The sequence below is a fragment of the Caretta caretta genome, chromosome 5 (assembly GCF_965140235.1).
Source record: "Caretta caretta isolate rCarCar2 chromosome 5, rCarCar1.hap1, whole genome shotgun sequence".
Taxonomy (NCBI): domain Eukaryota; kingdom Metazoa; phylum Chordata; order Testudines; family Cheloniidae; genus Caretta; species Caretta caretta.
This window is the reverse complement of record NC_134210.1, coordinates 129992383-130010429: the sequence shown is the minus strand read 5'-3', so window position 1 is coordinate 130010429 and position 18047 is coordinate 129992383. Positions and strand designations below refer to the sequence as shown.

Sequence of the window (18047 nt, the reverse complement as noted above, 5' to 3'; positions counted from 1 at the left end):
AGAAAAACACATACACACCCTATTATGAAATCTTGAAGACCTGTATGTTCTTGGAGATAGATTGTAAACAGCATAGTGTCCAGGGTGTTTAGAGTCTAAAAATAACCGTACATCTTCTATGTTATTTTTGATGGCAGATTCTACACCTTCTGCTGGAAAGGACATCACTGAAAACAGAACATCACCAATGTTTGAGGTATCAACTTTTACAAAACCACAGTTAAAAACAATGATTAAGAAAGATGAAGCTATCATACCAGCAATTCTGGAAGTGATATATGATATATCTAAATCTCCCTTTGCATAACTGAAATAAAAAAAACAGGTCTAAGTTAATATATTTAAAAAATGAATTCATTCAAATGCAAATAGAAATTTCTGAAGCAGTAGTAAGAGCTCTGCTTAAAGCAGGATAGCTGTGCACTGCAGGGTAACACAAATACTGCAGGACCAAATACATTTAGCTAAGAAAGGTAGCTGTTGTGGAAATAGATTAGATTTTCAAATGGAGACTTTTTTTTTTTTAAACAGACAGTCCTTGCACTTACGCATGAGGAGGCTAACAAATCTTAACCAGTGCAGTTATGACATATGCTGGCATGACTGAAGCAACTCACCTGCTTATCAACTTCCAGCTATTCAAACCTTTTTATCAGTATCTTCCTACGTTAGGTACTTCTATGGACCTCATTACTACAGTATCAAAGTGTCTCAAACTTTAATGCATTTATCCTCAACGCCCTATGAGGTATGGAAGTGCTATTATCCCCATTTCACAGATAAGGAAGTGGAGCACAGAGATTAAGCGACTTACGTAACAGCACACAGGGAGTACGGGGCAGAGGAGAGAATTATACCTAGGTCTCCCAAGTCTCTGACTAGCACCCATCCTTCTTTCCCACACAGGCTCTTATTTCCTAAGCAGTAATTAAATGTTTCCCACTTTATGATTTATATTTGAATTCTATTTTGGAGACTATCTAGTAGGTAAATTGAATATTTAAGATGCACTTCCATGAAAAGTAGCCAGTATGAATTTACAGAAGACAGATCATTGCTAAAAATGTAAGGAAGAAGTTATGTATATACAGCATTTGAACTGGAAAGTAGCTATTGAAAGAGGGCTTCAAGACACTAGCAGGTAAGGTATTGTATTGTATTGTACTGTATTGTATTGTACATGGGTGGACCACATAGGTAGCAAGCTGTTCAGCAATAATAAGTAAGCAGGAAAGAAAACACTTACGAGGTACAGAAAACTAGATCAAACTACAATTAGTATTTGGACAATTTGTTACAAGGGGGTTTAAATCTGTCTACGACATGGAAGATAAATGACTTGTAATGGTAGTTATCTATATACAGTAGGGTTACTCTAAGAGGGGAAAAAAGGAGACATCATCATGAAGTCTTCCTGCAGGATAGAGAATAAACTAAATGCTAGCATTAATCTTCAGAGATTCTGTCTGCTCCACCACCACACAGCTCCTGGGGACTTTGAAAATAGGGGGCAGTAAAAAAAAAAAAAAAGTCCAAAACAAAAACACTTTTTTTTTACAAAAAAGAGTTTTGTAGCACTTCCCAACCCAAGATCTCAAAGTGTTTTATGAAACTTGACAGCTCCCTTATGAGGTAAATTCCTATTACCACTATTGTACAGATTGAGGCACAAAAAGATGAAGCACAGATGACTCACTCCAGGTAGAAGTCTGACCCAGCCAGGAATAGAAACCTGATCCCCTGACTTCCACGTTGGTGTTTCGCCCACAAGAACACCATTCCTCTCAAAATAGCTTGGACAGACAAGGCGCACAGACAGATAAAAATGGAAATCTAATTTTCTATAGGTAAATATGGTAATGAAGGCACAGATCTAAGGGCATGGTACAGGCCAGTTAAGACAAACTCCTCTAGACAACATTTGATTTATCACTTTACTGAATGTCTGCTCTAGATGATCAAGCAGTGTTCATTTGACCTTCAACAGGGATCAATTCAACCATGTGCTGAAAGGGGAAGTGTTCTAGCCATACCAATATTTATGCCTTTTTCTGGTGGAAGTAGCCCACTTGTCAGCCCTCAGGCATAGTGGGAAACGTAACAGGAATTGAAGAGGTGTGAATTCTTATTTAGCGCTGTAAAGGTATTTAAACAAAACCAGAAGCTTTAGCTACATGTTCAACAAAAAGTTTACCTATACAAATGAAGGCTCATTTTATCAATGGGCCTTGACAAACAGTGGCTAGATTTAGTTTGCTTAGTAGTAAACTCATTGAGGGGGGTGGGGGCAGGGGGGAGAGAGTCTCACACAATGGGCAAATATCTAAAATTAGCAAAATTCACAAAACAAGCTGGTTAATACAACTATACCTAATTACCTTGGACTGCTAACGGATACAGGTGTGAAATGATGAAAAGTTAACCAAGAAAAAAAAAATGGTCAGAGGAAATCAGCACAAGATATCAAGAAATCATAGCAAATGATTTTGAATGACAAATCACATTCATTCAATTCATGTGCTAATACTTGAAAGTATCCTTCCTTTTACAAGTTTGCCAATTCTTAAAGCAATGAACATTACCAAGTATGCCGTTTATGTTGCAAATTATGTTCTAAAAGGAGTCACAAAGGTAGTCCTCAAATTCACACCAATCCTGTACGACAGAGCCTTGTTTCATAAAACAGAATTTAATCATCGAGCCATCTAGTGCCAAACCAAAGTTCCATGCACTGAAACAAACCAAAGCCCATTTCTGAATTGAGCCAAGAAACAAAATGCATCCGATGAAGTGAGCTGTAGCTCACGAAAGCTTATGCTCAAATAAATTGGTTAGTCTCTAAGGTGCCACAAGTACTCCTTTTCTTTTTGCAGATACAGACTAACACGGCTGCTACTCTGAAACTAGTAAAGAAATTATCCAGCAATAAAAGGCACCTAATTGTTGCCTGGACTCTTAGGCTGTAAACTCCTTGGAGCAAGGACCATGCCTCCCTTTCCATTGTGCAGCAACTAGCAAAACAGGACCCAGATCCTGACTGGGGACTCTGTTACCACAAACACACACTAGTGGAAATTAGCAAGTTACCCAGTTTACCTTCTGGCAAGTACATAACCCACACTTCCCAGAGACTACACAACAAGAACAATAATTATTTGTCTCAAATATTACAACACCGTTAAGATGAACAAACTTTTGATTTACCAAGTTTGAATCAATATCTACTGTACATGAAAAGAAGAGACTGAAGACTGTCTGGCATTTTAGAGTTCAAACCATTTAAGAGAGGAGTTGTCTAAAGCTAGGTTTGAGACTTACATGCATTTTATAAAAATTATAGGTTGTGAAAACGGTAAAATGTACCTAACCATCTGAAGTACTACATATGTATTAGTTATGCTCAGATTAATGCAATATAAAATAGGACTAATTAAAACAAATCCTATTTTAAATGTGTTAGAATTAAAATATTGACATGGAGTAATCTTAAATCAAGCATACAGGATAGTAAGGCAAAGCTGCAGATTTGAGGGCCCCTATGAGTACGGTTGAAGTGACTAAGAATAGAAGAACAGGTTACAGAAGCAGTACAGGAAGAAACAAAATCTCATTCATTGCCACCTTGGATACTGGCTCAATGTCATCTGGGGTAGTCAGAGGTATTGAAATCCACTAGTCCTTACAGGGCCAAAACCAAAGCAGATTCCATACAAAATTGTGAAGAGGTCAGAGGCAACCTTCTGGGCAATACCTGTGCACGCAACAGCTGTGTGGTAAGATCATTCCATCACCCTCCCAAATCCAATATGGTTACATTCAATCACAAAAAGTATTTAAAAAAAATAATAAAATGGTGGAATGGGCTGGACCAAGAACCTTATGGGCTTAAATGTTCTCTATTAATGAAAGTCAAAGAAGCAATGTTCGAGTTGCTCAGCGAAGTCCCATTCCAACCAACTTGACCCAATCATCTGAGTGAGACAACCGTCAGAAGCAGCTCAGGAGCTAGTATTTTCTCCCATAATGTAAGAAAAAGTGACCGCTTATCCTAAGAAATCTACCAGCAATAAAACTCTTGACGTGTTTACAGAGCCCCTACACCCTAATGACTCATTTCAACCAGTAGAACTGCAACACACAAGCTAACTTGGGACGAAGGGTCATGATTGGTTGAGTTCCTCTCATGTCAGAATGGTCCCACTAAAGATTGATGTGAGCTATTGACCATGGCCTGCCTAAGTATACTTAGATTTATGAATTGTTAATAACAATTACAAACCAGTTGCTTCAGATGTGGCCTACACAAGAGATTTGAATGAGTTTTAACTATTAACAAAATAAACAGGCTCTTCAAACTTCCTTAAGATCGTTAAAAGAAAAGGAGCACTTGTGGCACCTTAGATTAGTCTCTAAGGTGCCACAAGTACTCCTTTTCTTTTTGCGAATACAGACTAACACGGCTGTTCCTCTGAAACCTGTCATTAAGATCGTTAGTTAGACTAAGCTCTTGAGGGCAAGGACAATCTGTGTGGGTTTGTCAAATGCCTACCACAGTGTGACCCTGATTCATGACTGGGGCCCATAGGTACTAGTGCAATACTCAAAATCATCATAATGAATAAAAAGTCTGAAACAAATGCTAAATTTCTTAGAGAACTCATTTAAAATTATCTTCAGCTCAAACTTATTTATTTATAAAGTTAACAGAAAATTCATTAGGAAATCTCAGTGAGTAAGTACTGTAAGTTTGGGGAGGATGCTCTGTAGTCGCCATACAAAGAGGATGAACTCTAGTTTAGAATGCAAAGATCAACCTTACTAGGGAGTCACAACCAACACATCCATAATACATCACTAAAACTTTGCACATAACTTGATAGAAATAAAAAATATGGTCCCTGCCACAAAGAGATTAGTCTAAATCAAACAATTACAGGAAATTATCAGATACAGGAATTGGGCAGTATCCCTTTAAATAGTTTGAGAGCCCTCTAGTGATGCTCACTGTGTTTCCTATTTAGGAAACTGCCAGAGCAGCAGTGTAAATATGTAGTCAGGTCTTGCATCTTGTGTATTTAATTAAAAGTTATCTGGACTCCACTGCGCCCAAGTAGTTCCTTCATATTAGATTTGTTGTGTGAAAAGTCAAGGACAAAAAAAAATGCACATAAGACAAAGGAAGCAGTAAGAAGGGGGGGGGGTGAGCATTAAAACAATGAAGATAATGTGAGGTGTATTCTATGCCCTGGTCTACACTAGAACTTTAGTCGAATTTAGCAGCGTTAAACCGATGTAAACCTGCACCCGTCCGCACAATGAAGCCCTTTATTTCGACTTAAAGGGCTCTTAAAATCGATTTCTTTACTCCACCCCTGACAAGTGGATTAGCGCTTAAATCGACGTTGCCGGCTCGAATTTGGGGTACTGTGGACACAATTCGACGGTATTGGCCTCCGGGAGCTATCCCAGAGTGCTCCATTGTGACCACTCTGGACAGCACTCTCAACTCAGATGCACTGGCCAGGTAGACAGGAAAAGAACCACAAACTTTTGAATCTCATTTCCTGTTTGGCCAGCATGGCAAGCTGCAGGTGACCACGCAGAGCTCATCAGCAGAGGTGACCATGATGGAGTCCCAGAATCGCAAAAGAGCTCCAGCATGGACTGAACGGGAGGTACGGGATCTGATCGCTGAATGGGGGAGAGGAATCCATGCTATCAGAACTCCGTTCCAGTTTTCGAAATGCCAAAACCTTTGTCAAAATCTCCCAGGGCCATAACAGGGACCCGAAGCAGTGCCGCATGAAACTTAAGGAGCTGAGGCAAGCCTACCAGAAAACCAGAGAGAGGCGAACGGCCGCTCCGGGTCAGAGCCCCAAACATGCCGCTTCTATGATGAGCTGCATGCCATTTTAGGGGGTTCAGCCACCACTACCCCCGCTGTGTTGTTTGACTCCTTCAATGGAGATGGAAGCAACACGGAAGCAGGTTTTGGGGACGAAGAAGATGATGATGAGGAGGAGGTTGTAGATAGCTCACAGCAAGCAAGCGGAGAAACCGGTTTTCCCGACAGCCAGGAACTGTTTCTCACCCTGGACCTGGAGCCAGTACCCCCCGAACCCACCCAAGGCAACCTCCTGGACCCGGCAGGCGGAGAAGGGACCTCCGGTGTGTGTACCTTTTAAAAAACTATACATGGTTTAAAAGCAAGCATGTGAAAGGATTAATTTGCCCTGGCATTCGCGGCTCTCCTGGATGTACTCCCAAAGCCTTTGCAAAAGGTTTCTGGGGAGGGCAGCCTTATTGCTTCCTCCATGGTAGGACACTTTACCACTCCAGGCCAGTAGCACGTACTCGGAAATCATTGTAGAACAAAGCATTGCAGTGTATGTTTGCTGGCGTTCAAACAACATCCGTTCTTTATCTCTCTGTGTTATCCTCAGGAGAGTGAGATATAATTCATGGTCACCTGGTTGAAATAGAGTGCTTTTCTTCAGGGGACACTCAGAGGTGCCCATTCCTGCTGGGCTGTTTGCCTGTGGCTGAACAGAAATGTTCCCCACCGTTAGCCATGGGGAGGGGGAAGGGTGAGGGGGTAGCCATGCGGTGGAGGGAGGCAAAATGCGACCTTGTAACGAAAGCACATTTGCTATGTATGTAATATTAACAGCAAGGTTTACCCTGAAAGAGTGTAGCCACTGTATAAAATGTGTCTTTTTAAATACCGCTGTCCCTTTTTTTTCCTCCACCAGCTGCATGTGTCTCAATGATCACAGGATCTTCTCTTTCCCAGAGGCTAGTGAAGATTAGAAAGAGAAAAAAACGCACTCGTGATGAAATGTTCTCTGAGCTCATGCTGTCCTCCCACACTGACAGAGCACAGACAAATGCGTGGAGTCAAATAATGTCAGAGTGCAGGAAAGCACAAAAATGACCGGGAGGAGAGGTGGTGGCCTGAAGCTCAAATGTGGTGGCAGCGTGATGAGAGGAGGCAGGATTCAATGGTGAGACTGCTGGAGGATCAAACCAGTATGCTCCAGTGTATGGCTGAGCTGCAGCAAAGGCAGCTGGCACAGACTGCCACTACAACCCCTGTGTAACCAACCACCCTCCTCCCCAAGTTCCATAGCCTCCACGCCCAGACGCCCAAGAATGCGGTGGGGGGCCTCCGGCCAACCAGCCACTCCACCACAGAGGATTGCCCAAAAAACAGAAGGCTGGCATTCAATAAATTTTAAAGTTGTAAACTTTTAAAGTGCTGTGTGGCATTTTCCTTCCCTCCTCCACTTCCCCTCCTGGGCTACCTTGTAGTCATCCCCCTATTTGTGTGATGAATGAATAAAGAATGCATGAATGTGAAGCAACAATGACTTTATTGCCTCTGCAAGCAATGATCCAAGGGAGGAGGAGAGGGTGGTTAGCTTACAGGGAAGTAGAGTGAACCAAGGGGCGGGGGGTTTCATCAAGGAGAAACAAACAGAACTTTCACACCGTAACCTGGCCAGTCATGAAACTGGTTTTCAAAGCTTCTCTGATGCATACCGCGCCCTCCTGTGCTCTTCTAACCGCCCTGGTGTCTGGCTGCGCGTAACCAGCAGCCAGGCAATTTGCCTCAACCTCCCACCCCGCCATAAACGTCTCCCCCTTACTCTCACAGATATTGTGGAGCACACAGCAAGCAGTAATAACAGTGGGAATACTGGTTTCGCTGAGGTCTAAGCGAGTCAGTAAACTGCACCAGCGCGCCTTTAAACATCCAAATGCACATTCTACCACCATTCTGCACTTGCTCAGCCTGTAGTTGAACAGCTCCTGACTACTGTCCAGGCTGCCTGTGTACGGCTTCATGAGCCATGGCATTAAGGGGTAGGCTGGGTCCCCAAGGATAACTATAGGCATTTCAACATCCCCAACAGTTATTTTCTGGTCTGGGAATAAAGTCCCTTCCTGCAGCTTTTGAAACAGACCAGAGTTCCTGAAAATGCGAGCGTCATGTACCTTTCCCGGCCATCCCACGTTGATGTTGGTGAAACGTCCCTTGTGATTCACCAGAGCTTGCAGCACTATTGAAAAGTACCCCTTGCGGTTTATGTACTCGCCGGCTTGGTGCTCTGGTGCCAAGATAGGGATATGGGTTCCGTCTACGGCCCCACCACAGTTAGGGAATCCCATTGCAGCAAAGCCATCCACTATGACCTGCACATTTCCCAGGGTCACTACCCTTGGTATTAGCAGATCTTTGATTGCGTGGGTTACTTGCATCACAGCAGCCCCCACAGTAGATTTGCCCATTCCAAATTGATTCCCAACTGACCGGTAGCTGTCTGGTGTTGCAAGCTTCCACAGGGCTATCGCCACTCGCTTCTCAGCTGTGAGGGCTGCTCTCATCTTGGTATTCATGCGCTTCAGGGCAGGGGAAAGCAAGGCACAAAGTTCCATGAAAGTGCCCTTACGCATGCGAAGGTTTCGCAGCCACTGGGAATCGTCCCAGACCCGCAACACTATGCGGTCCCACCCATGTGTGCTTGTTTCCCGAGCCCAGAATTGGCGTTCCACAGCATGAACCTGCCCCATTAGCACCATGATGCATGCATTGGCAGGGCCCATGCTTTCAGAGGAATCTGTGTCCATGTCCTGATCACTCACATGACCGCGCTGACATCGCCTCCTCACCCGGTATCGCTCTGCCAGGTTCTGGTGCTGCATATACTGCTGGATAATGCGTGTGGTGTTTAATGTGCTCCTAATTGCCAAAGTGAGCTGAGCGGCCTCCATGCTTGCCTTGGTATGGCGTCCGCACAGAAAAAAGGCGCGGAACGATCGTCAGAGCAACGGCAGACAGAGGGAGGGGCGACTGACGACATGGCTTACAGGGTTGGCTTACAGGGAATTAAAATCAACAAAGGGGGTGGCTTTACATCAATGAGTATTTCAGGCAGGACTTCACGGAGGGTTCCAATAAGAAATGGTGCACCTAAGTTACCGTTCTTATTGGAACAAGCAGGTTGGTCTGGCCTCTGATTGATACATGTCTAGATTTACCTCGCTGCACCTTCTCTGTGAGTGACTGCAGAGTGACCTAGAGGAATGAGTCCCCTAGACCGGGGAGAGGGAGGAAGCAAAAGAGTACAAAAAAAATCTGGTCTATTTCTTGTTCTGATCCACTCCATCTATCTTTTACATCTTTGGCTGGCAGCAGACGGTGCAGAAGGACTGCAAGCCATCCACATCTCATGGCTGCTCGGCAGAAGACGGTGCAGTAGGACTGCTAGCCATCCTCATCTCTTGCCTGCCTGGCAGAAGATGGTACAGTAGGACTGCTAGCAATCTGTATCGCCTGCCTGCTCACCATAAGATGGTTCAATAGGACTGACTGCAGGACTAAAGAGAATGACCTGGTCAAGTCACTCCAAATTTAGTCCCTGTGCACATGTCTGCCCAGGCGCTCTTGGCCGACGTGGCCAGGAGCACCTTGGACACGACAATGACGGCTACCAGTCGTACTGTACAGTCTGCTGCCACAAGGCAACGGGTTGATGCTGCTGTGTAGCAATGCAGTACCACATCTGCCAGCACCCAGGAGACATAGGGTGACGGTTATCTGAGCGGGCTCCAGGCTTGCCGTGGTATGGCGTCTGCACAGGTAACTCAGGAAAAAGGCGCGAAACGATTGTCTGCCCTTGCTTTCACGGAGGGATGGAGGGAACGGGGGCCTGACGATATGTACCCAGAACCACCCGCGACAATGTTTTAGCCCCATCAGGCATTGGGATCTCAACCCAGAATTCCAATGGGCAGCGGAGACTGCGGGAACTGTGGGATAGCTACCCACAGTGCAACACTCCAGAAGTCGACTCTAGCCTCGGTACTGTGTAAGCACTCTGCCGAGTTAATGCACTTAATGCACTTAGAGCATTTTCTGTGGGGACACACACACTCGAATATATAAAACTGATTTCTAAAAAAACGACTTCTATAAATTCGACCTAATTTTGTAGTGTAGACATACCCTATTATGAATGAGTCTTCTCCATTCAGGTATATTTAAACTGAGTATGACAGAGGAAGACAGGAGTGGCGCTCAGGAGGAACCAAGGTGTGAGTGGGTTTTGAAGGGGAGATGATGCCCGGCACAAAGGCGCTCCAGGCACAGGGGACAGCATGGAAAGAGGCACGAAAGTGAAGAGAGCAGAGAATACGAACAAGCAACAAGGTGACAAGAGTGAGCAGAGCACACAAGGGAAGGTGAGAGCAATGAAAGTTGGGATGTAGGTAGTGCCTTAAATGGGAACAAAAAGTTTGAACTTTTGGTGCAAGAGAACCGGAGCCAGTGGAGGTTGAGAGAGTTGGGGAAAGGAGGGGGAGGAGAATGACTTCGCTGAAAAAGCAGAAAAAGAGTTTTAAGTGCTGCACGTTACATGGACTGACGATAAGCAAGTCAGGAGGTTAATATGAGAACCAAGGGGTAGTCATAGCTTTGCAGCTGGGGAATCTGAGGAAGAGGCAAATTTTAATAGACATATTGTAACAGGAGAAACAAGATTTGGCAAAGGCCTCAATGGGAGGACAGAAGGCAAGGGAACTATCACAAGTAGCTCCAAGGCTGTGAACATGAATGATGGGGGAAGATAATGCAGCTGTTGAACATAATGGCAAAGGAATGAAAGGAAGATTGTTTAAGTAGTAAGAAAAGAGGTTCAGGTTTCACTGTTTAAGACAGTGGCTCTCAACCCACCACCAGTGGCCTGCTTGCGGCCCAATCAGCACACAGCTGCAGCCCATGTGATATCCTCAGGGCCATACAAAGTTGTATATATATTTTGTGGATGCGGCCCACAGAACACAGAGAGCTGCATATGCAGCCCACAATGGTAAATGGTTCAGAGCCACTGGTTTAAAGAGAATGATGGAGGAGCCATCAGGAAAAGAACAGGAAGATGAGAACTTGAACAAAGAGAAGTGGAAGATCTGAGAGTCATGTGGCACCACGGAAGGGATTAAGATCACTGACAGGAATAAAAGGTGATAATACACAGACACTTGTAGAGCACCAGAGAGGATCCAATGACAATACTGCTGATGGAACAGGTAGCAAGGCCAAGAGAGAATGAGGCTAGGGAGATATGGAAGCCCAAGAACCTGTGTCTCTAGTAAAAGGTTGTCAAATTCGTCAAAGGCACCATAAATACTGAAAGGAATAAATATGGGGAAAAAGTCCTTTAGATTAGGGCTTGCTGGTTACTTGCCAGGATAGTAGAAATCAGATAAAAGAAGAATCAAGATGTTGAATATGGAAGTCAAAGCCATGTGAACAGACAGCTCTCTCAAGGAACCAGGAAAGAGATTACCAGAGCCCCTCTTTCCCACTTTGGTCTTCCCAACTCTTTTTTCATCCTCCCTCACTCCCACCCAGAGCTATCTTGGCTCAAAGGTCTGCTTCCCATCTAGCTATGTGTGCCAGGATCAACCTAATTGGGACTTCAGAATCAGTGCAGCCATTTAACAACTCCTTCCCCGGCAGCTGCCATGCAGATATTAAGCAGGAAGCAGATATTATTTCCACTCACATTCAACAGCTGACTGATACACAAAAGGAAAGGAAGGGGATTTACGTCAGCAGCACTGCCCTCCACAAACTAGTCAAGATGATGAATGCCGCGCTCTGTAACCCAGGCTATGAGATACCACATCTTTGAAAATTTGCTACTCAGGTGCAAATATCTTCATCACTAACGGCTTTAATTCTCCTGGTTCCAAATGTTGTTTTCCCCCAACTCAACACAGATTCCTCAGCGAGGAAAACACATGGCAATTCTGGTGCTTCCATTTCATGCATTTGAATTATCAAAGGAAATATTAAGAGCAAAACACCCCATCAAAAATAGCACGAAAACAACAGCTGCACAGATACTCTTCAAAAAAATAATTGGCTTTGGAGCTGATGCCAGGCATGAGAAGTTTCATCTTGAATGGAGAATCTTGAGAAAGTTGTGAGCATCTGAAAACAGGGTTTCACCCTGACCACATCAGCTGCAAAAACATGGCTATAGCAAACAACTTGGGAAGTGGGCCTAAGGGAGGTACAGGAAGCATGGGTGTTTGGAGGATGTAAATACTAGAACATAGAGGAGTGGCAGAGTTATTTAGGGGAGCACATTAAGAGCTGCAAGCATCTGGGGACTTGAACCCACGTCTGATATTCCCACCATGCCACCGGAAGGCCATGCAGAAATACAGCCAAGAAGCACTGTGGAGAGGAGGTGCTGCAGGTCTCTGTTCCAGGCCTGACTCTGACCCTGACTCTTGCTTACAGAACCTAGCTCTTGCAACTCCTCCAGCTGCTGCCCAGAAACTACAACCCTTGATGGGCAGAACTCAGCCCAGCTGTGATTGCTAGACCACGCTGACTACAAGAAGATTAAAATGAGCAAAGAAAACGTATGTTGCATAACAGGAAAGCTTTCCAAACCCTAAAACCAACTATACCATGGCTTCATATCTGGAGTTATTGAAACTAACAAACCATTTAAGATTTTGCTCAGCCCACAGCATTTGCCAGTGATCTAATAGATCTTTTCACTTCCTAAAATTATATGGAGTGTTAAAGAATCATTTTCTTTGTTAATCTTATTGATAATGCAAGATTATTTATTAGTGACTTAATAGGTCTTTTCTAGGATTCCATGACATGTTGGTCCAATAACAGAGATTACCTCACCCACCTCGTCTCTATGACATGCAACATCATTTTTAATATGGAGCAAATGCAATGTACAGTAGAATACTTATCCTGCTTCTTGTCTGACATACACAGTACAATGCACTTATAAACTTCAAGCATCCATGAAGAAACTATCTAAACTGAAAATATGCTTGGTAATACTAACTAGAATCAGAGTAGACAGAAGTGCTGTTTAAAATGTGAGATCCTCAGAAAGATAATCCATCATTTAATTTTAATTTTGTTTTATTCCTTTATAACTAGGGAATACACGTGATTTTCTTATTCAAAAAATCTTTAGAATTTTATATAATCTGTGGAAAAGGGAAACAGATGCAAAGTCTAAGAAAATTAAGTCTAATGAAATCTCAAAAATAATTGATATGAGCTTGGATAAAAACACTTTTACCTGGGCTGAAAACTTACTGAAAGACTATGAACAATAGATAATGATCTACACCAATGTTCCATGCCAAGTTGGGAAGGTTATCTAGAATGATACCTGCAGGGATCTCTTTTAGGCCTGGCATTATTCAATCTTTCAATTAACTGGGCCAGACAAAGAAGAGAAACTGATAGGAAAAACTTAAATTCCTATGTACCCCCTGTTTTGGGCATAGAATCATAGAATATCAGGATTGGAAGGGACCTAAGGAGGTCATCTAGTCCAACCCCCTGCTCAAAAGCAGGACCAATTAAATCATCAATTAAAATCATCCCAGCCAATTAAATCATCCCAGCCAGGGCTTTGTCAAGCCTGACCTTAAAAACTTCTAAGGAAGGAGATTCCACCACCTCCCTAGGCAACGCATTCCAGTGTTTCACCACCCTCCTAGTGAAAAAGTTTTTCCTAATATCCAACCTGAACCTCCCCCACTGCAACTTGAGACCATTACTCCTTGTCCTGTCCTCTTCCACCACTGAGAATAGTCTAGAACCATCCTCTCTGGAACTACCTCTCAGGTAGTTGAAAGCAGCTATCAAATCCCCCCTCATTCTTCTCTTCTGCAGACTAAACAATCCCAGTTCCCTCAGCCTCTCCTCATAAGTCATGTGTTCCAGACCCCTAATCATTTTTGTTGCTCTTCGCTGGACTCTCTCCAATTTATCCACATCCTTCTTGTAGTGTGGGGCCCAAAACTGGACACAGTACTCCAGATGAGGCCTCACCAATGTCGAATAGAGGGGGACGATCACGTCCCTCGATCTGCTCGCTATGCCCCTACTTATACATCCCAAAATGCCATTGGCCTTCTTGGCAACAAGGGCACACTGCTGGCTCATACACAGCTTCTCGTCCACTGTCACCCCTAGGTCCTTTTCCGCAGAACTGCTGCCTAGCCATTCGTTCTCTAGTCTGTAGCTGTGCATTGGGTTCTTCCGTCCTAAGTGCAGGACCCTGCACTTATCCTTATTGAACCTCATCAGATTTCTTTTGGCCCAATCCTCCAATTTGTCTAGGTCCCTCTGTATCCTATCCCTGCCCTCCAGCGTATCTACCACTCCTCCCAGTTTAGTATCATCCGCAAATTTGCTGAGAGTGCAATCCACACCATCCTCCAGATCATTTATGAAGATATTGAACAAAACCAGCCCCAGGACCGACCTCTGGGGCACTCCACTTGACACCGGCTGCCAACTAGACATGGAGCCATTGATCACTACCTGTTGAGCCCGACAATCTAGCCAACTTTCTACCCACCTTATGGTGCATTCATCCAGCCCATACTTCCTTAACTTGCTGACAAGAATACTGTGGGAGACCATGTCAAAAGCTTTGCTAAAGTCAAGATACAATACATCCACTGCTTTCCCTTCATCCACAGAACCAGTAATCTCATCATAGAAGGCAATTAGATTAGTCAGGCATGACCTTCCCTTGGTGAATCCATGCTGACTGTTCCTGATCACTTTCCTCTCATGTAAGTGCTTCAGGATTGATTCTTTGAGGACCTGCTCCATGATTTTTCCGGGGACTGAAGTGAGGCTGACTAGCCTGTAGTTCCCAGGATCCTCCTTCTTCCCTTTTTTAAAGATTGGCACTACATTAGCCTTTTTCCAGTCATCCGGGACTTCCCCCATTTGCCACGAGTTTTCAAAGATAATGGCCAATGGCTCTGCAATCACAGCCGCCAGTTCCTTTAGCACTCTCGGATGCAACTCATCCGGCCCCATGGACTTGTGCACGTCCAGTTTTTCTAAACAGTCCCTAACCACCTCTTTCTCCACAGAGGGCTGGCCATCTATTCCCCATGTTGCGATGCCCAGCACAGCAGTCTGGGAGTCTGGGGCAGATTTGGATAGAACACATCTATTAATACTGAATTTTAAATTTAATTTTCAAAGTCATACGCAAATTATTCTGGGGCAAAGCCACCTAACAGTGTCCTTTGAAAGGTGAACTAGAAAGCAAAATCTCAACATGGCCTGGGCATTTTACTGCTCCGCGATGTACACAGAACATTAAACTTTTTAATAACAAGTACTGTTGCTTATATCTTCTTCACTGTACTAGCTCACTGCCTCACATACTTTGCAACACACGGAGGCAGGAAAATATCCCCATTTACAGATAGGGAACTGAGACACAAACTTCAGACCAAAATTTTGAAAAGTGAGTGATAAGGTTAAATATGGATTTAGAAGCCTACAATTATGCACTGCTTTCTGAAAAAATCTTCTCCTATATGACTTGTCCAGGGTCAAACACGAAGTCTGTGGCAGAGCCAGAACTTGAACCTGTATCTCCTGCATCTACTGGTCCAGTGCCATAACACAGCCATCCTTCCTCTCAGTCCTGTGTCACCTCTCTTGTCTGAAGCACTCAGCACACTTGGAAGATCGAAATACTGCTGTTGCACTCAGCATTCATGGAGGACATTAGCAACACTAGAGAATCCTACCAGTGATGTCACACAAGGCTGCTCCAGCACTCTCTTCTCCCCTTTTTCTGAAATTGCCTGACCCTGGTGACCTTTAGGGCCCACCACAAAGCTTGTCCTCCCTCCCTGACCTTTAGGGATAGGGGAAATTGTGAGGCTCTGTACTGCTACGGGCTGAAATGCTCTTTTTTTCCCCTGCTTCTGAGTTGTTTCCTGGAGAGTGACTGAGTAAGTATTTTATTTGTTTAATAAACAATTGTGCAGGGACTCCCATTTATTGATGGATACTGTTTATTGCTGGTTCAGAAACTTGAAAAAAAATACAACAGTTTAAAGGAGGCTTTATCAGCTGGAGCCAGAACTCAGATTACAGCTGTATGTGACCTCACTATCCAGATCCTCCAACAGGAGGAAAGGAGGACCTGATTTCTAATATGGTATCACTTTTTTAAAAAGAAAATTGAACATCTGTACACCAAAGAAACAGTAAAAGGGTATTTTCTGCATTGCAGCCAACCCTTCAAGTTCAGCAAGTATTGAAAAAAAGGAGGCGTTGCCAACACCAAAAGTACAAAAAGGGACCCAGATAAAGCGGAAATTCAGCAAGTAAACAATGAGATTCAACCTGGCTAATAACATTAGAGGGTAAATAAGCCCAGAGTGCTGTTTGACAGGAAGGAGACTCTCTTGTAAAGCACTAATGCTGAGTATCTGAGAAAGTACCAACAAATAAATTACATGTGATCTTGTAATGAATACAGCAGAAAGAATTATTGGAACATTGGCCCACACAGAGGCATCTAAATCATGGAAAGAAAGTCCATTTTCACACCTTTGTGACACCACATCTAATGTTCAATAAAACGTACTTGAGTTCTGATCATCCCTGTACCACAAAGATAAGAGACACTGAAAGAAATTCTGAAAAAAATCAGCAAAATGGGAATGGGTTTGAAAGAAATGAGATAGAAAATAGCGCCAAAAAAAAAAAAAGTATAGCTTGGCCGAACCAAGAGGGAGTACACTGTGTTTAAGTATCTGAAGAGTGCATACACTGAAGAGGGAGACAGTTTTGTTTAGCCAGAAATACAGGGAAACTGAGAGAAAAGGGTAACTTTTCAGCATATCTAGCCTTAATTTTCCCTACCCACAAGCTCCAGACACTTGAGTCATTTTCAGGAGTGATGGAATTCTTAAAACACTTAAGACTACACCAGGTAGACAAAACTGTATCAATATTTCCTCTAGCTTCTTTTTCTTTGTAAGGTACTAGTGACTGCAATTAATAATCTACACATTTCTCACACTTTTATTCCCTCTCCCTCTTGTTTTGTTCACTCATTACTTCTCCTTCCTCCTCCACTTGACTTTGTCTACATTTTTAGACACAACTCTGCCCCACAACTCCCTCACAGCCCTGTGACTCTCCCTCACGCTCTGAGTCCCCACCCCACATTCCTCCCTCTCTCAGATTCTCTTAACATGTGTGAAAGCGAGAGAGAGAAAAAAAGAAAGGGAAGGGAGGAGCAGAGTTTTGGAGGCTCTTCCTATGCTGAGGCTGGCTGGCTGCACAGAAAGTGCTAGAGTATGTGAGCTCTGATCATCAGTAATGGGCAAAGCAAGGAGGCTGTCTGTCCAGGTGCCCTACTCGGGGGAATTCTGCTATACATTGCAGAAAACCATTCCCCAGTGACTTAAAGATTCATTACATTTAAAATGCTCTTTTCCAGTTCTAGCTCCTATGATACAGTTACCATAGTGATTTTTACATTAGTTCACAGTGACGAAATTTTAAATGGAATACTGAGTACTGGCATATTTGGTCTCATATCAGCACCAACAGGATGCTTTTTGTAGTTTCAATGAGACACTTCTGACCTTCCCTTTTAGAAATTATCAACACAGATGTTCTTTCTACTTACTTGGCCACAGACTGGATCACTTTAGAAGAAGTATCCTTGATGTTTGTGAAAAATCGCTCTGTTCCACCTTTGAGAATATCAAAGAACCCTACATAAGACTGGTCAAGTTCTGCAACTGTCAGGCCTAGAATTAAAAAGCAAATTAAAGTTACAATTTAAAAAAAAAACAAGGAATGTAACGGAATTGTGCTCCAATTTCTCTTCCCAATGCAAAATCAAACTGAACTACCAACAACTTAAGATGTACTAAAATAGGATCAGCCTTCCTGTTACACTCAGTCCCAGAATGAAGCTTTCAACTTCTGAAGAACAAACTACACAACGACAGGTTTCAGAGTAACAGCCGTGTTAGTCTGTATTCGCAAAAAGAAAAGGAGTACTTGCAGCACCTTAGAGACTAACCAAAGCTGTAGCTCAAGAAAGCTTATGCTCAAATAAATTGGTTAGTCTCTAAGGTGCCACAAGTACTCCTTTTCTTTTTGAAACTTCACAACAATATTTTTCTATGGTCCCAACATACTA

At 43.4% G+C, this 18047-nt stretch overlaps 1 protein-coding gene across 4 annotated transcripts in view; it reads right to left on the bottom strand.

The window, feature by feature from the left end:
* GAK (cyclin G associated kinase) overlaps positions 1–18047 on the bottom strand; it is a 142363-nt gene that overhangs the window by 60577 nt on the left and 63739 nt on the right. For all 4 annotated transcript variants that reach the window (XM_048851459.2, XM_048851456.2, XM_048851457.2 and 1 more), the window contains 3 exons: positions 17526–17649; positions 258–307; positions 19–167 (listed from right to left, as the gene is read on the bottom strand). In XM_048851459.2, coding sequence (XP_048707416.1) covers positions 19–167; positions 258–307; positions 17526–17649 — 323 coding nt within the window. The remainder of the gene's footprint in view (positions 1–18; positions 168–257; positions 308–17525; positions 17650–18047) is intronic.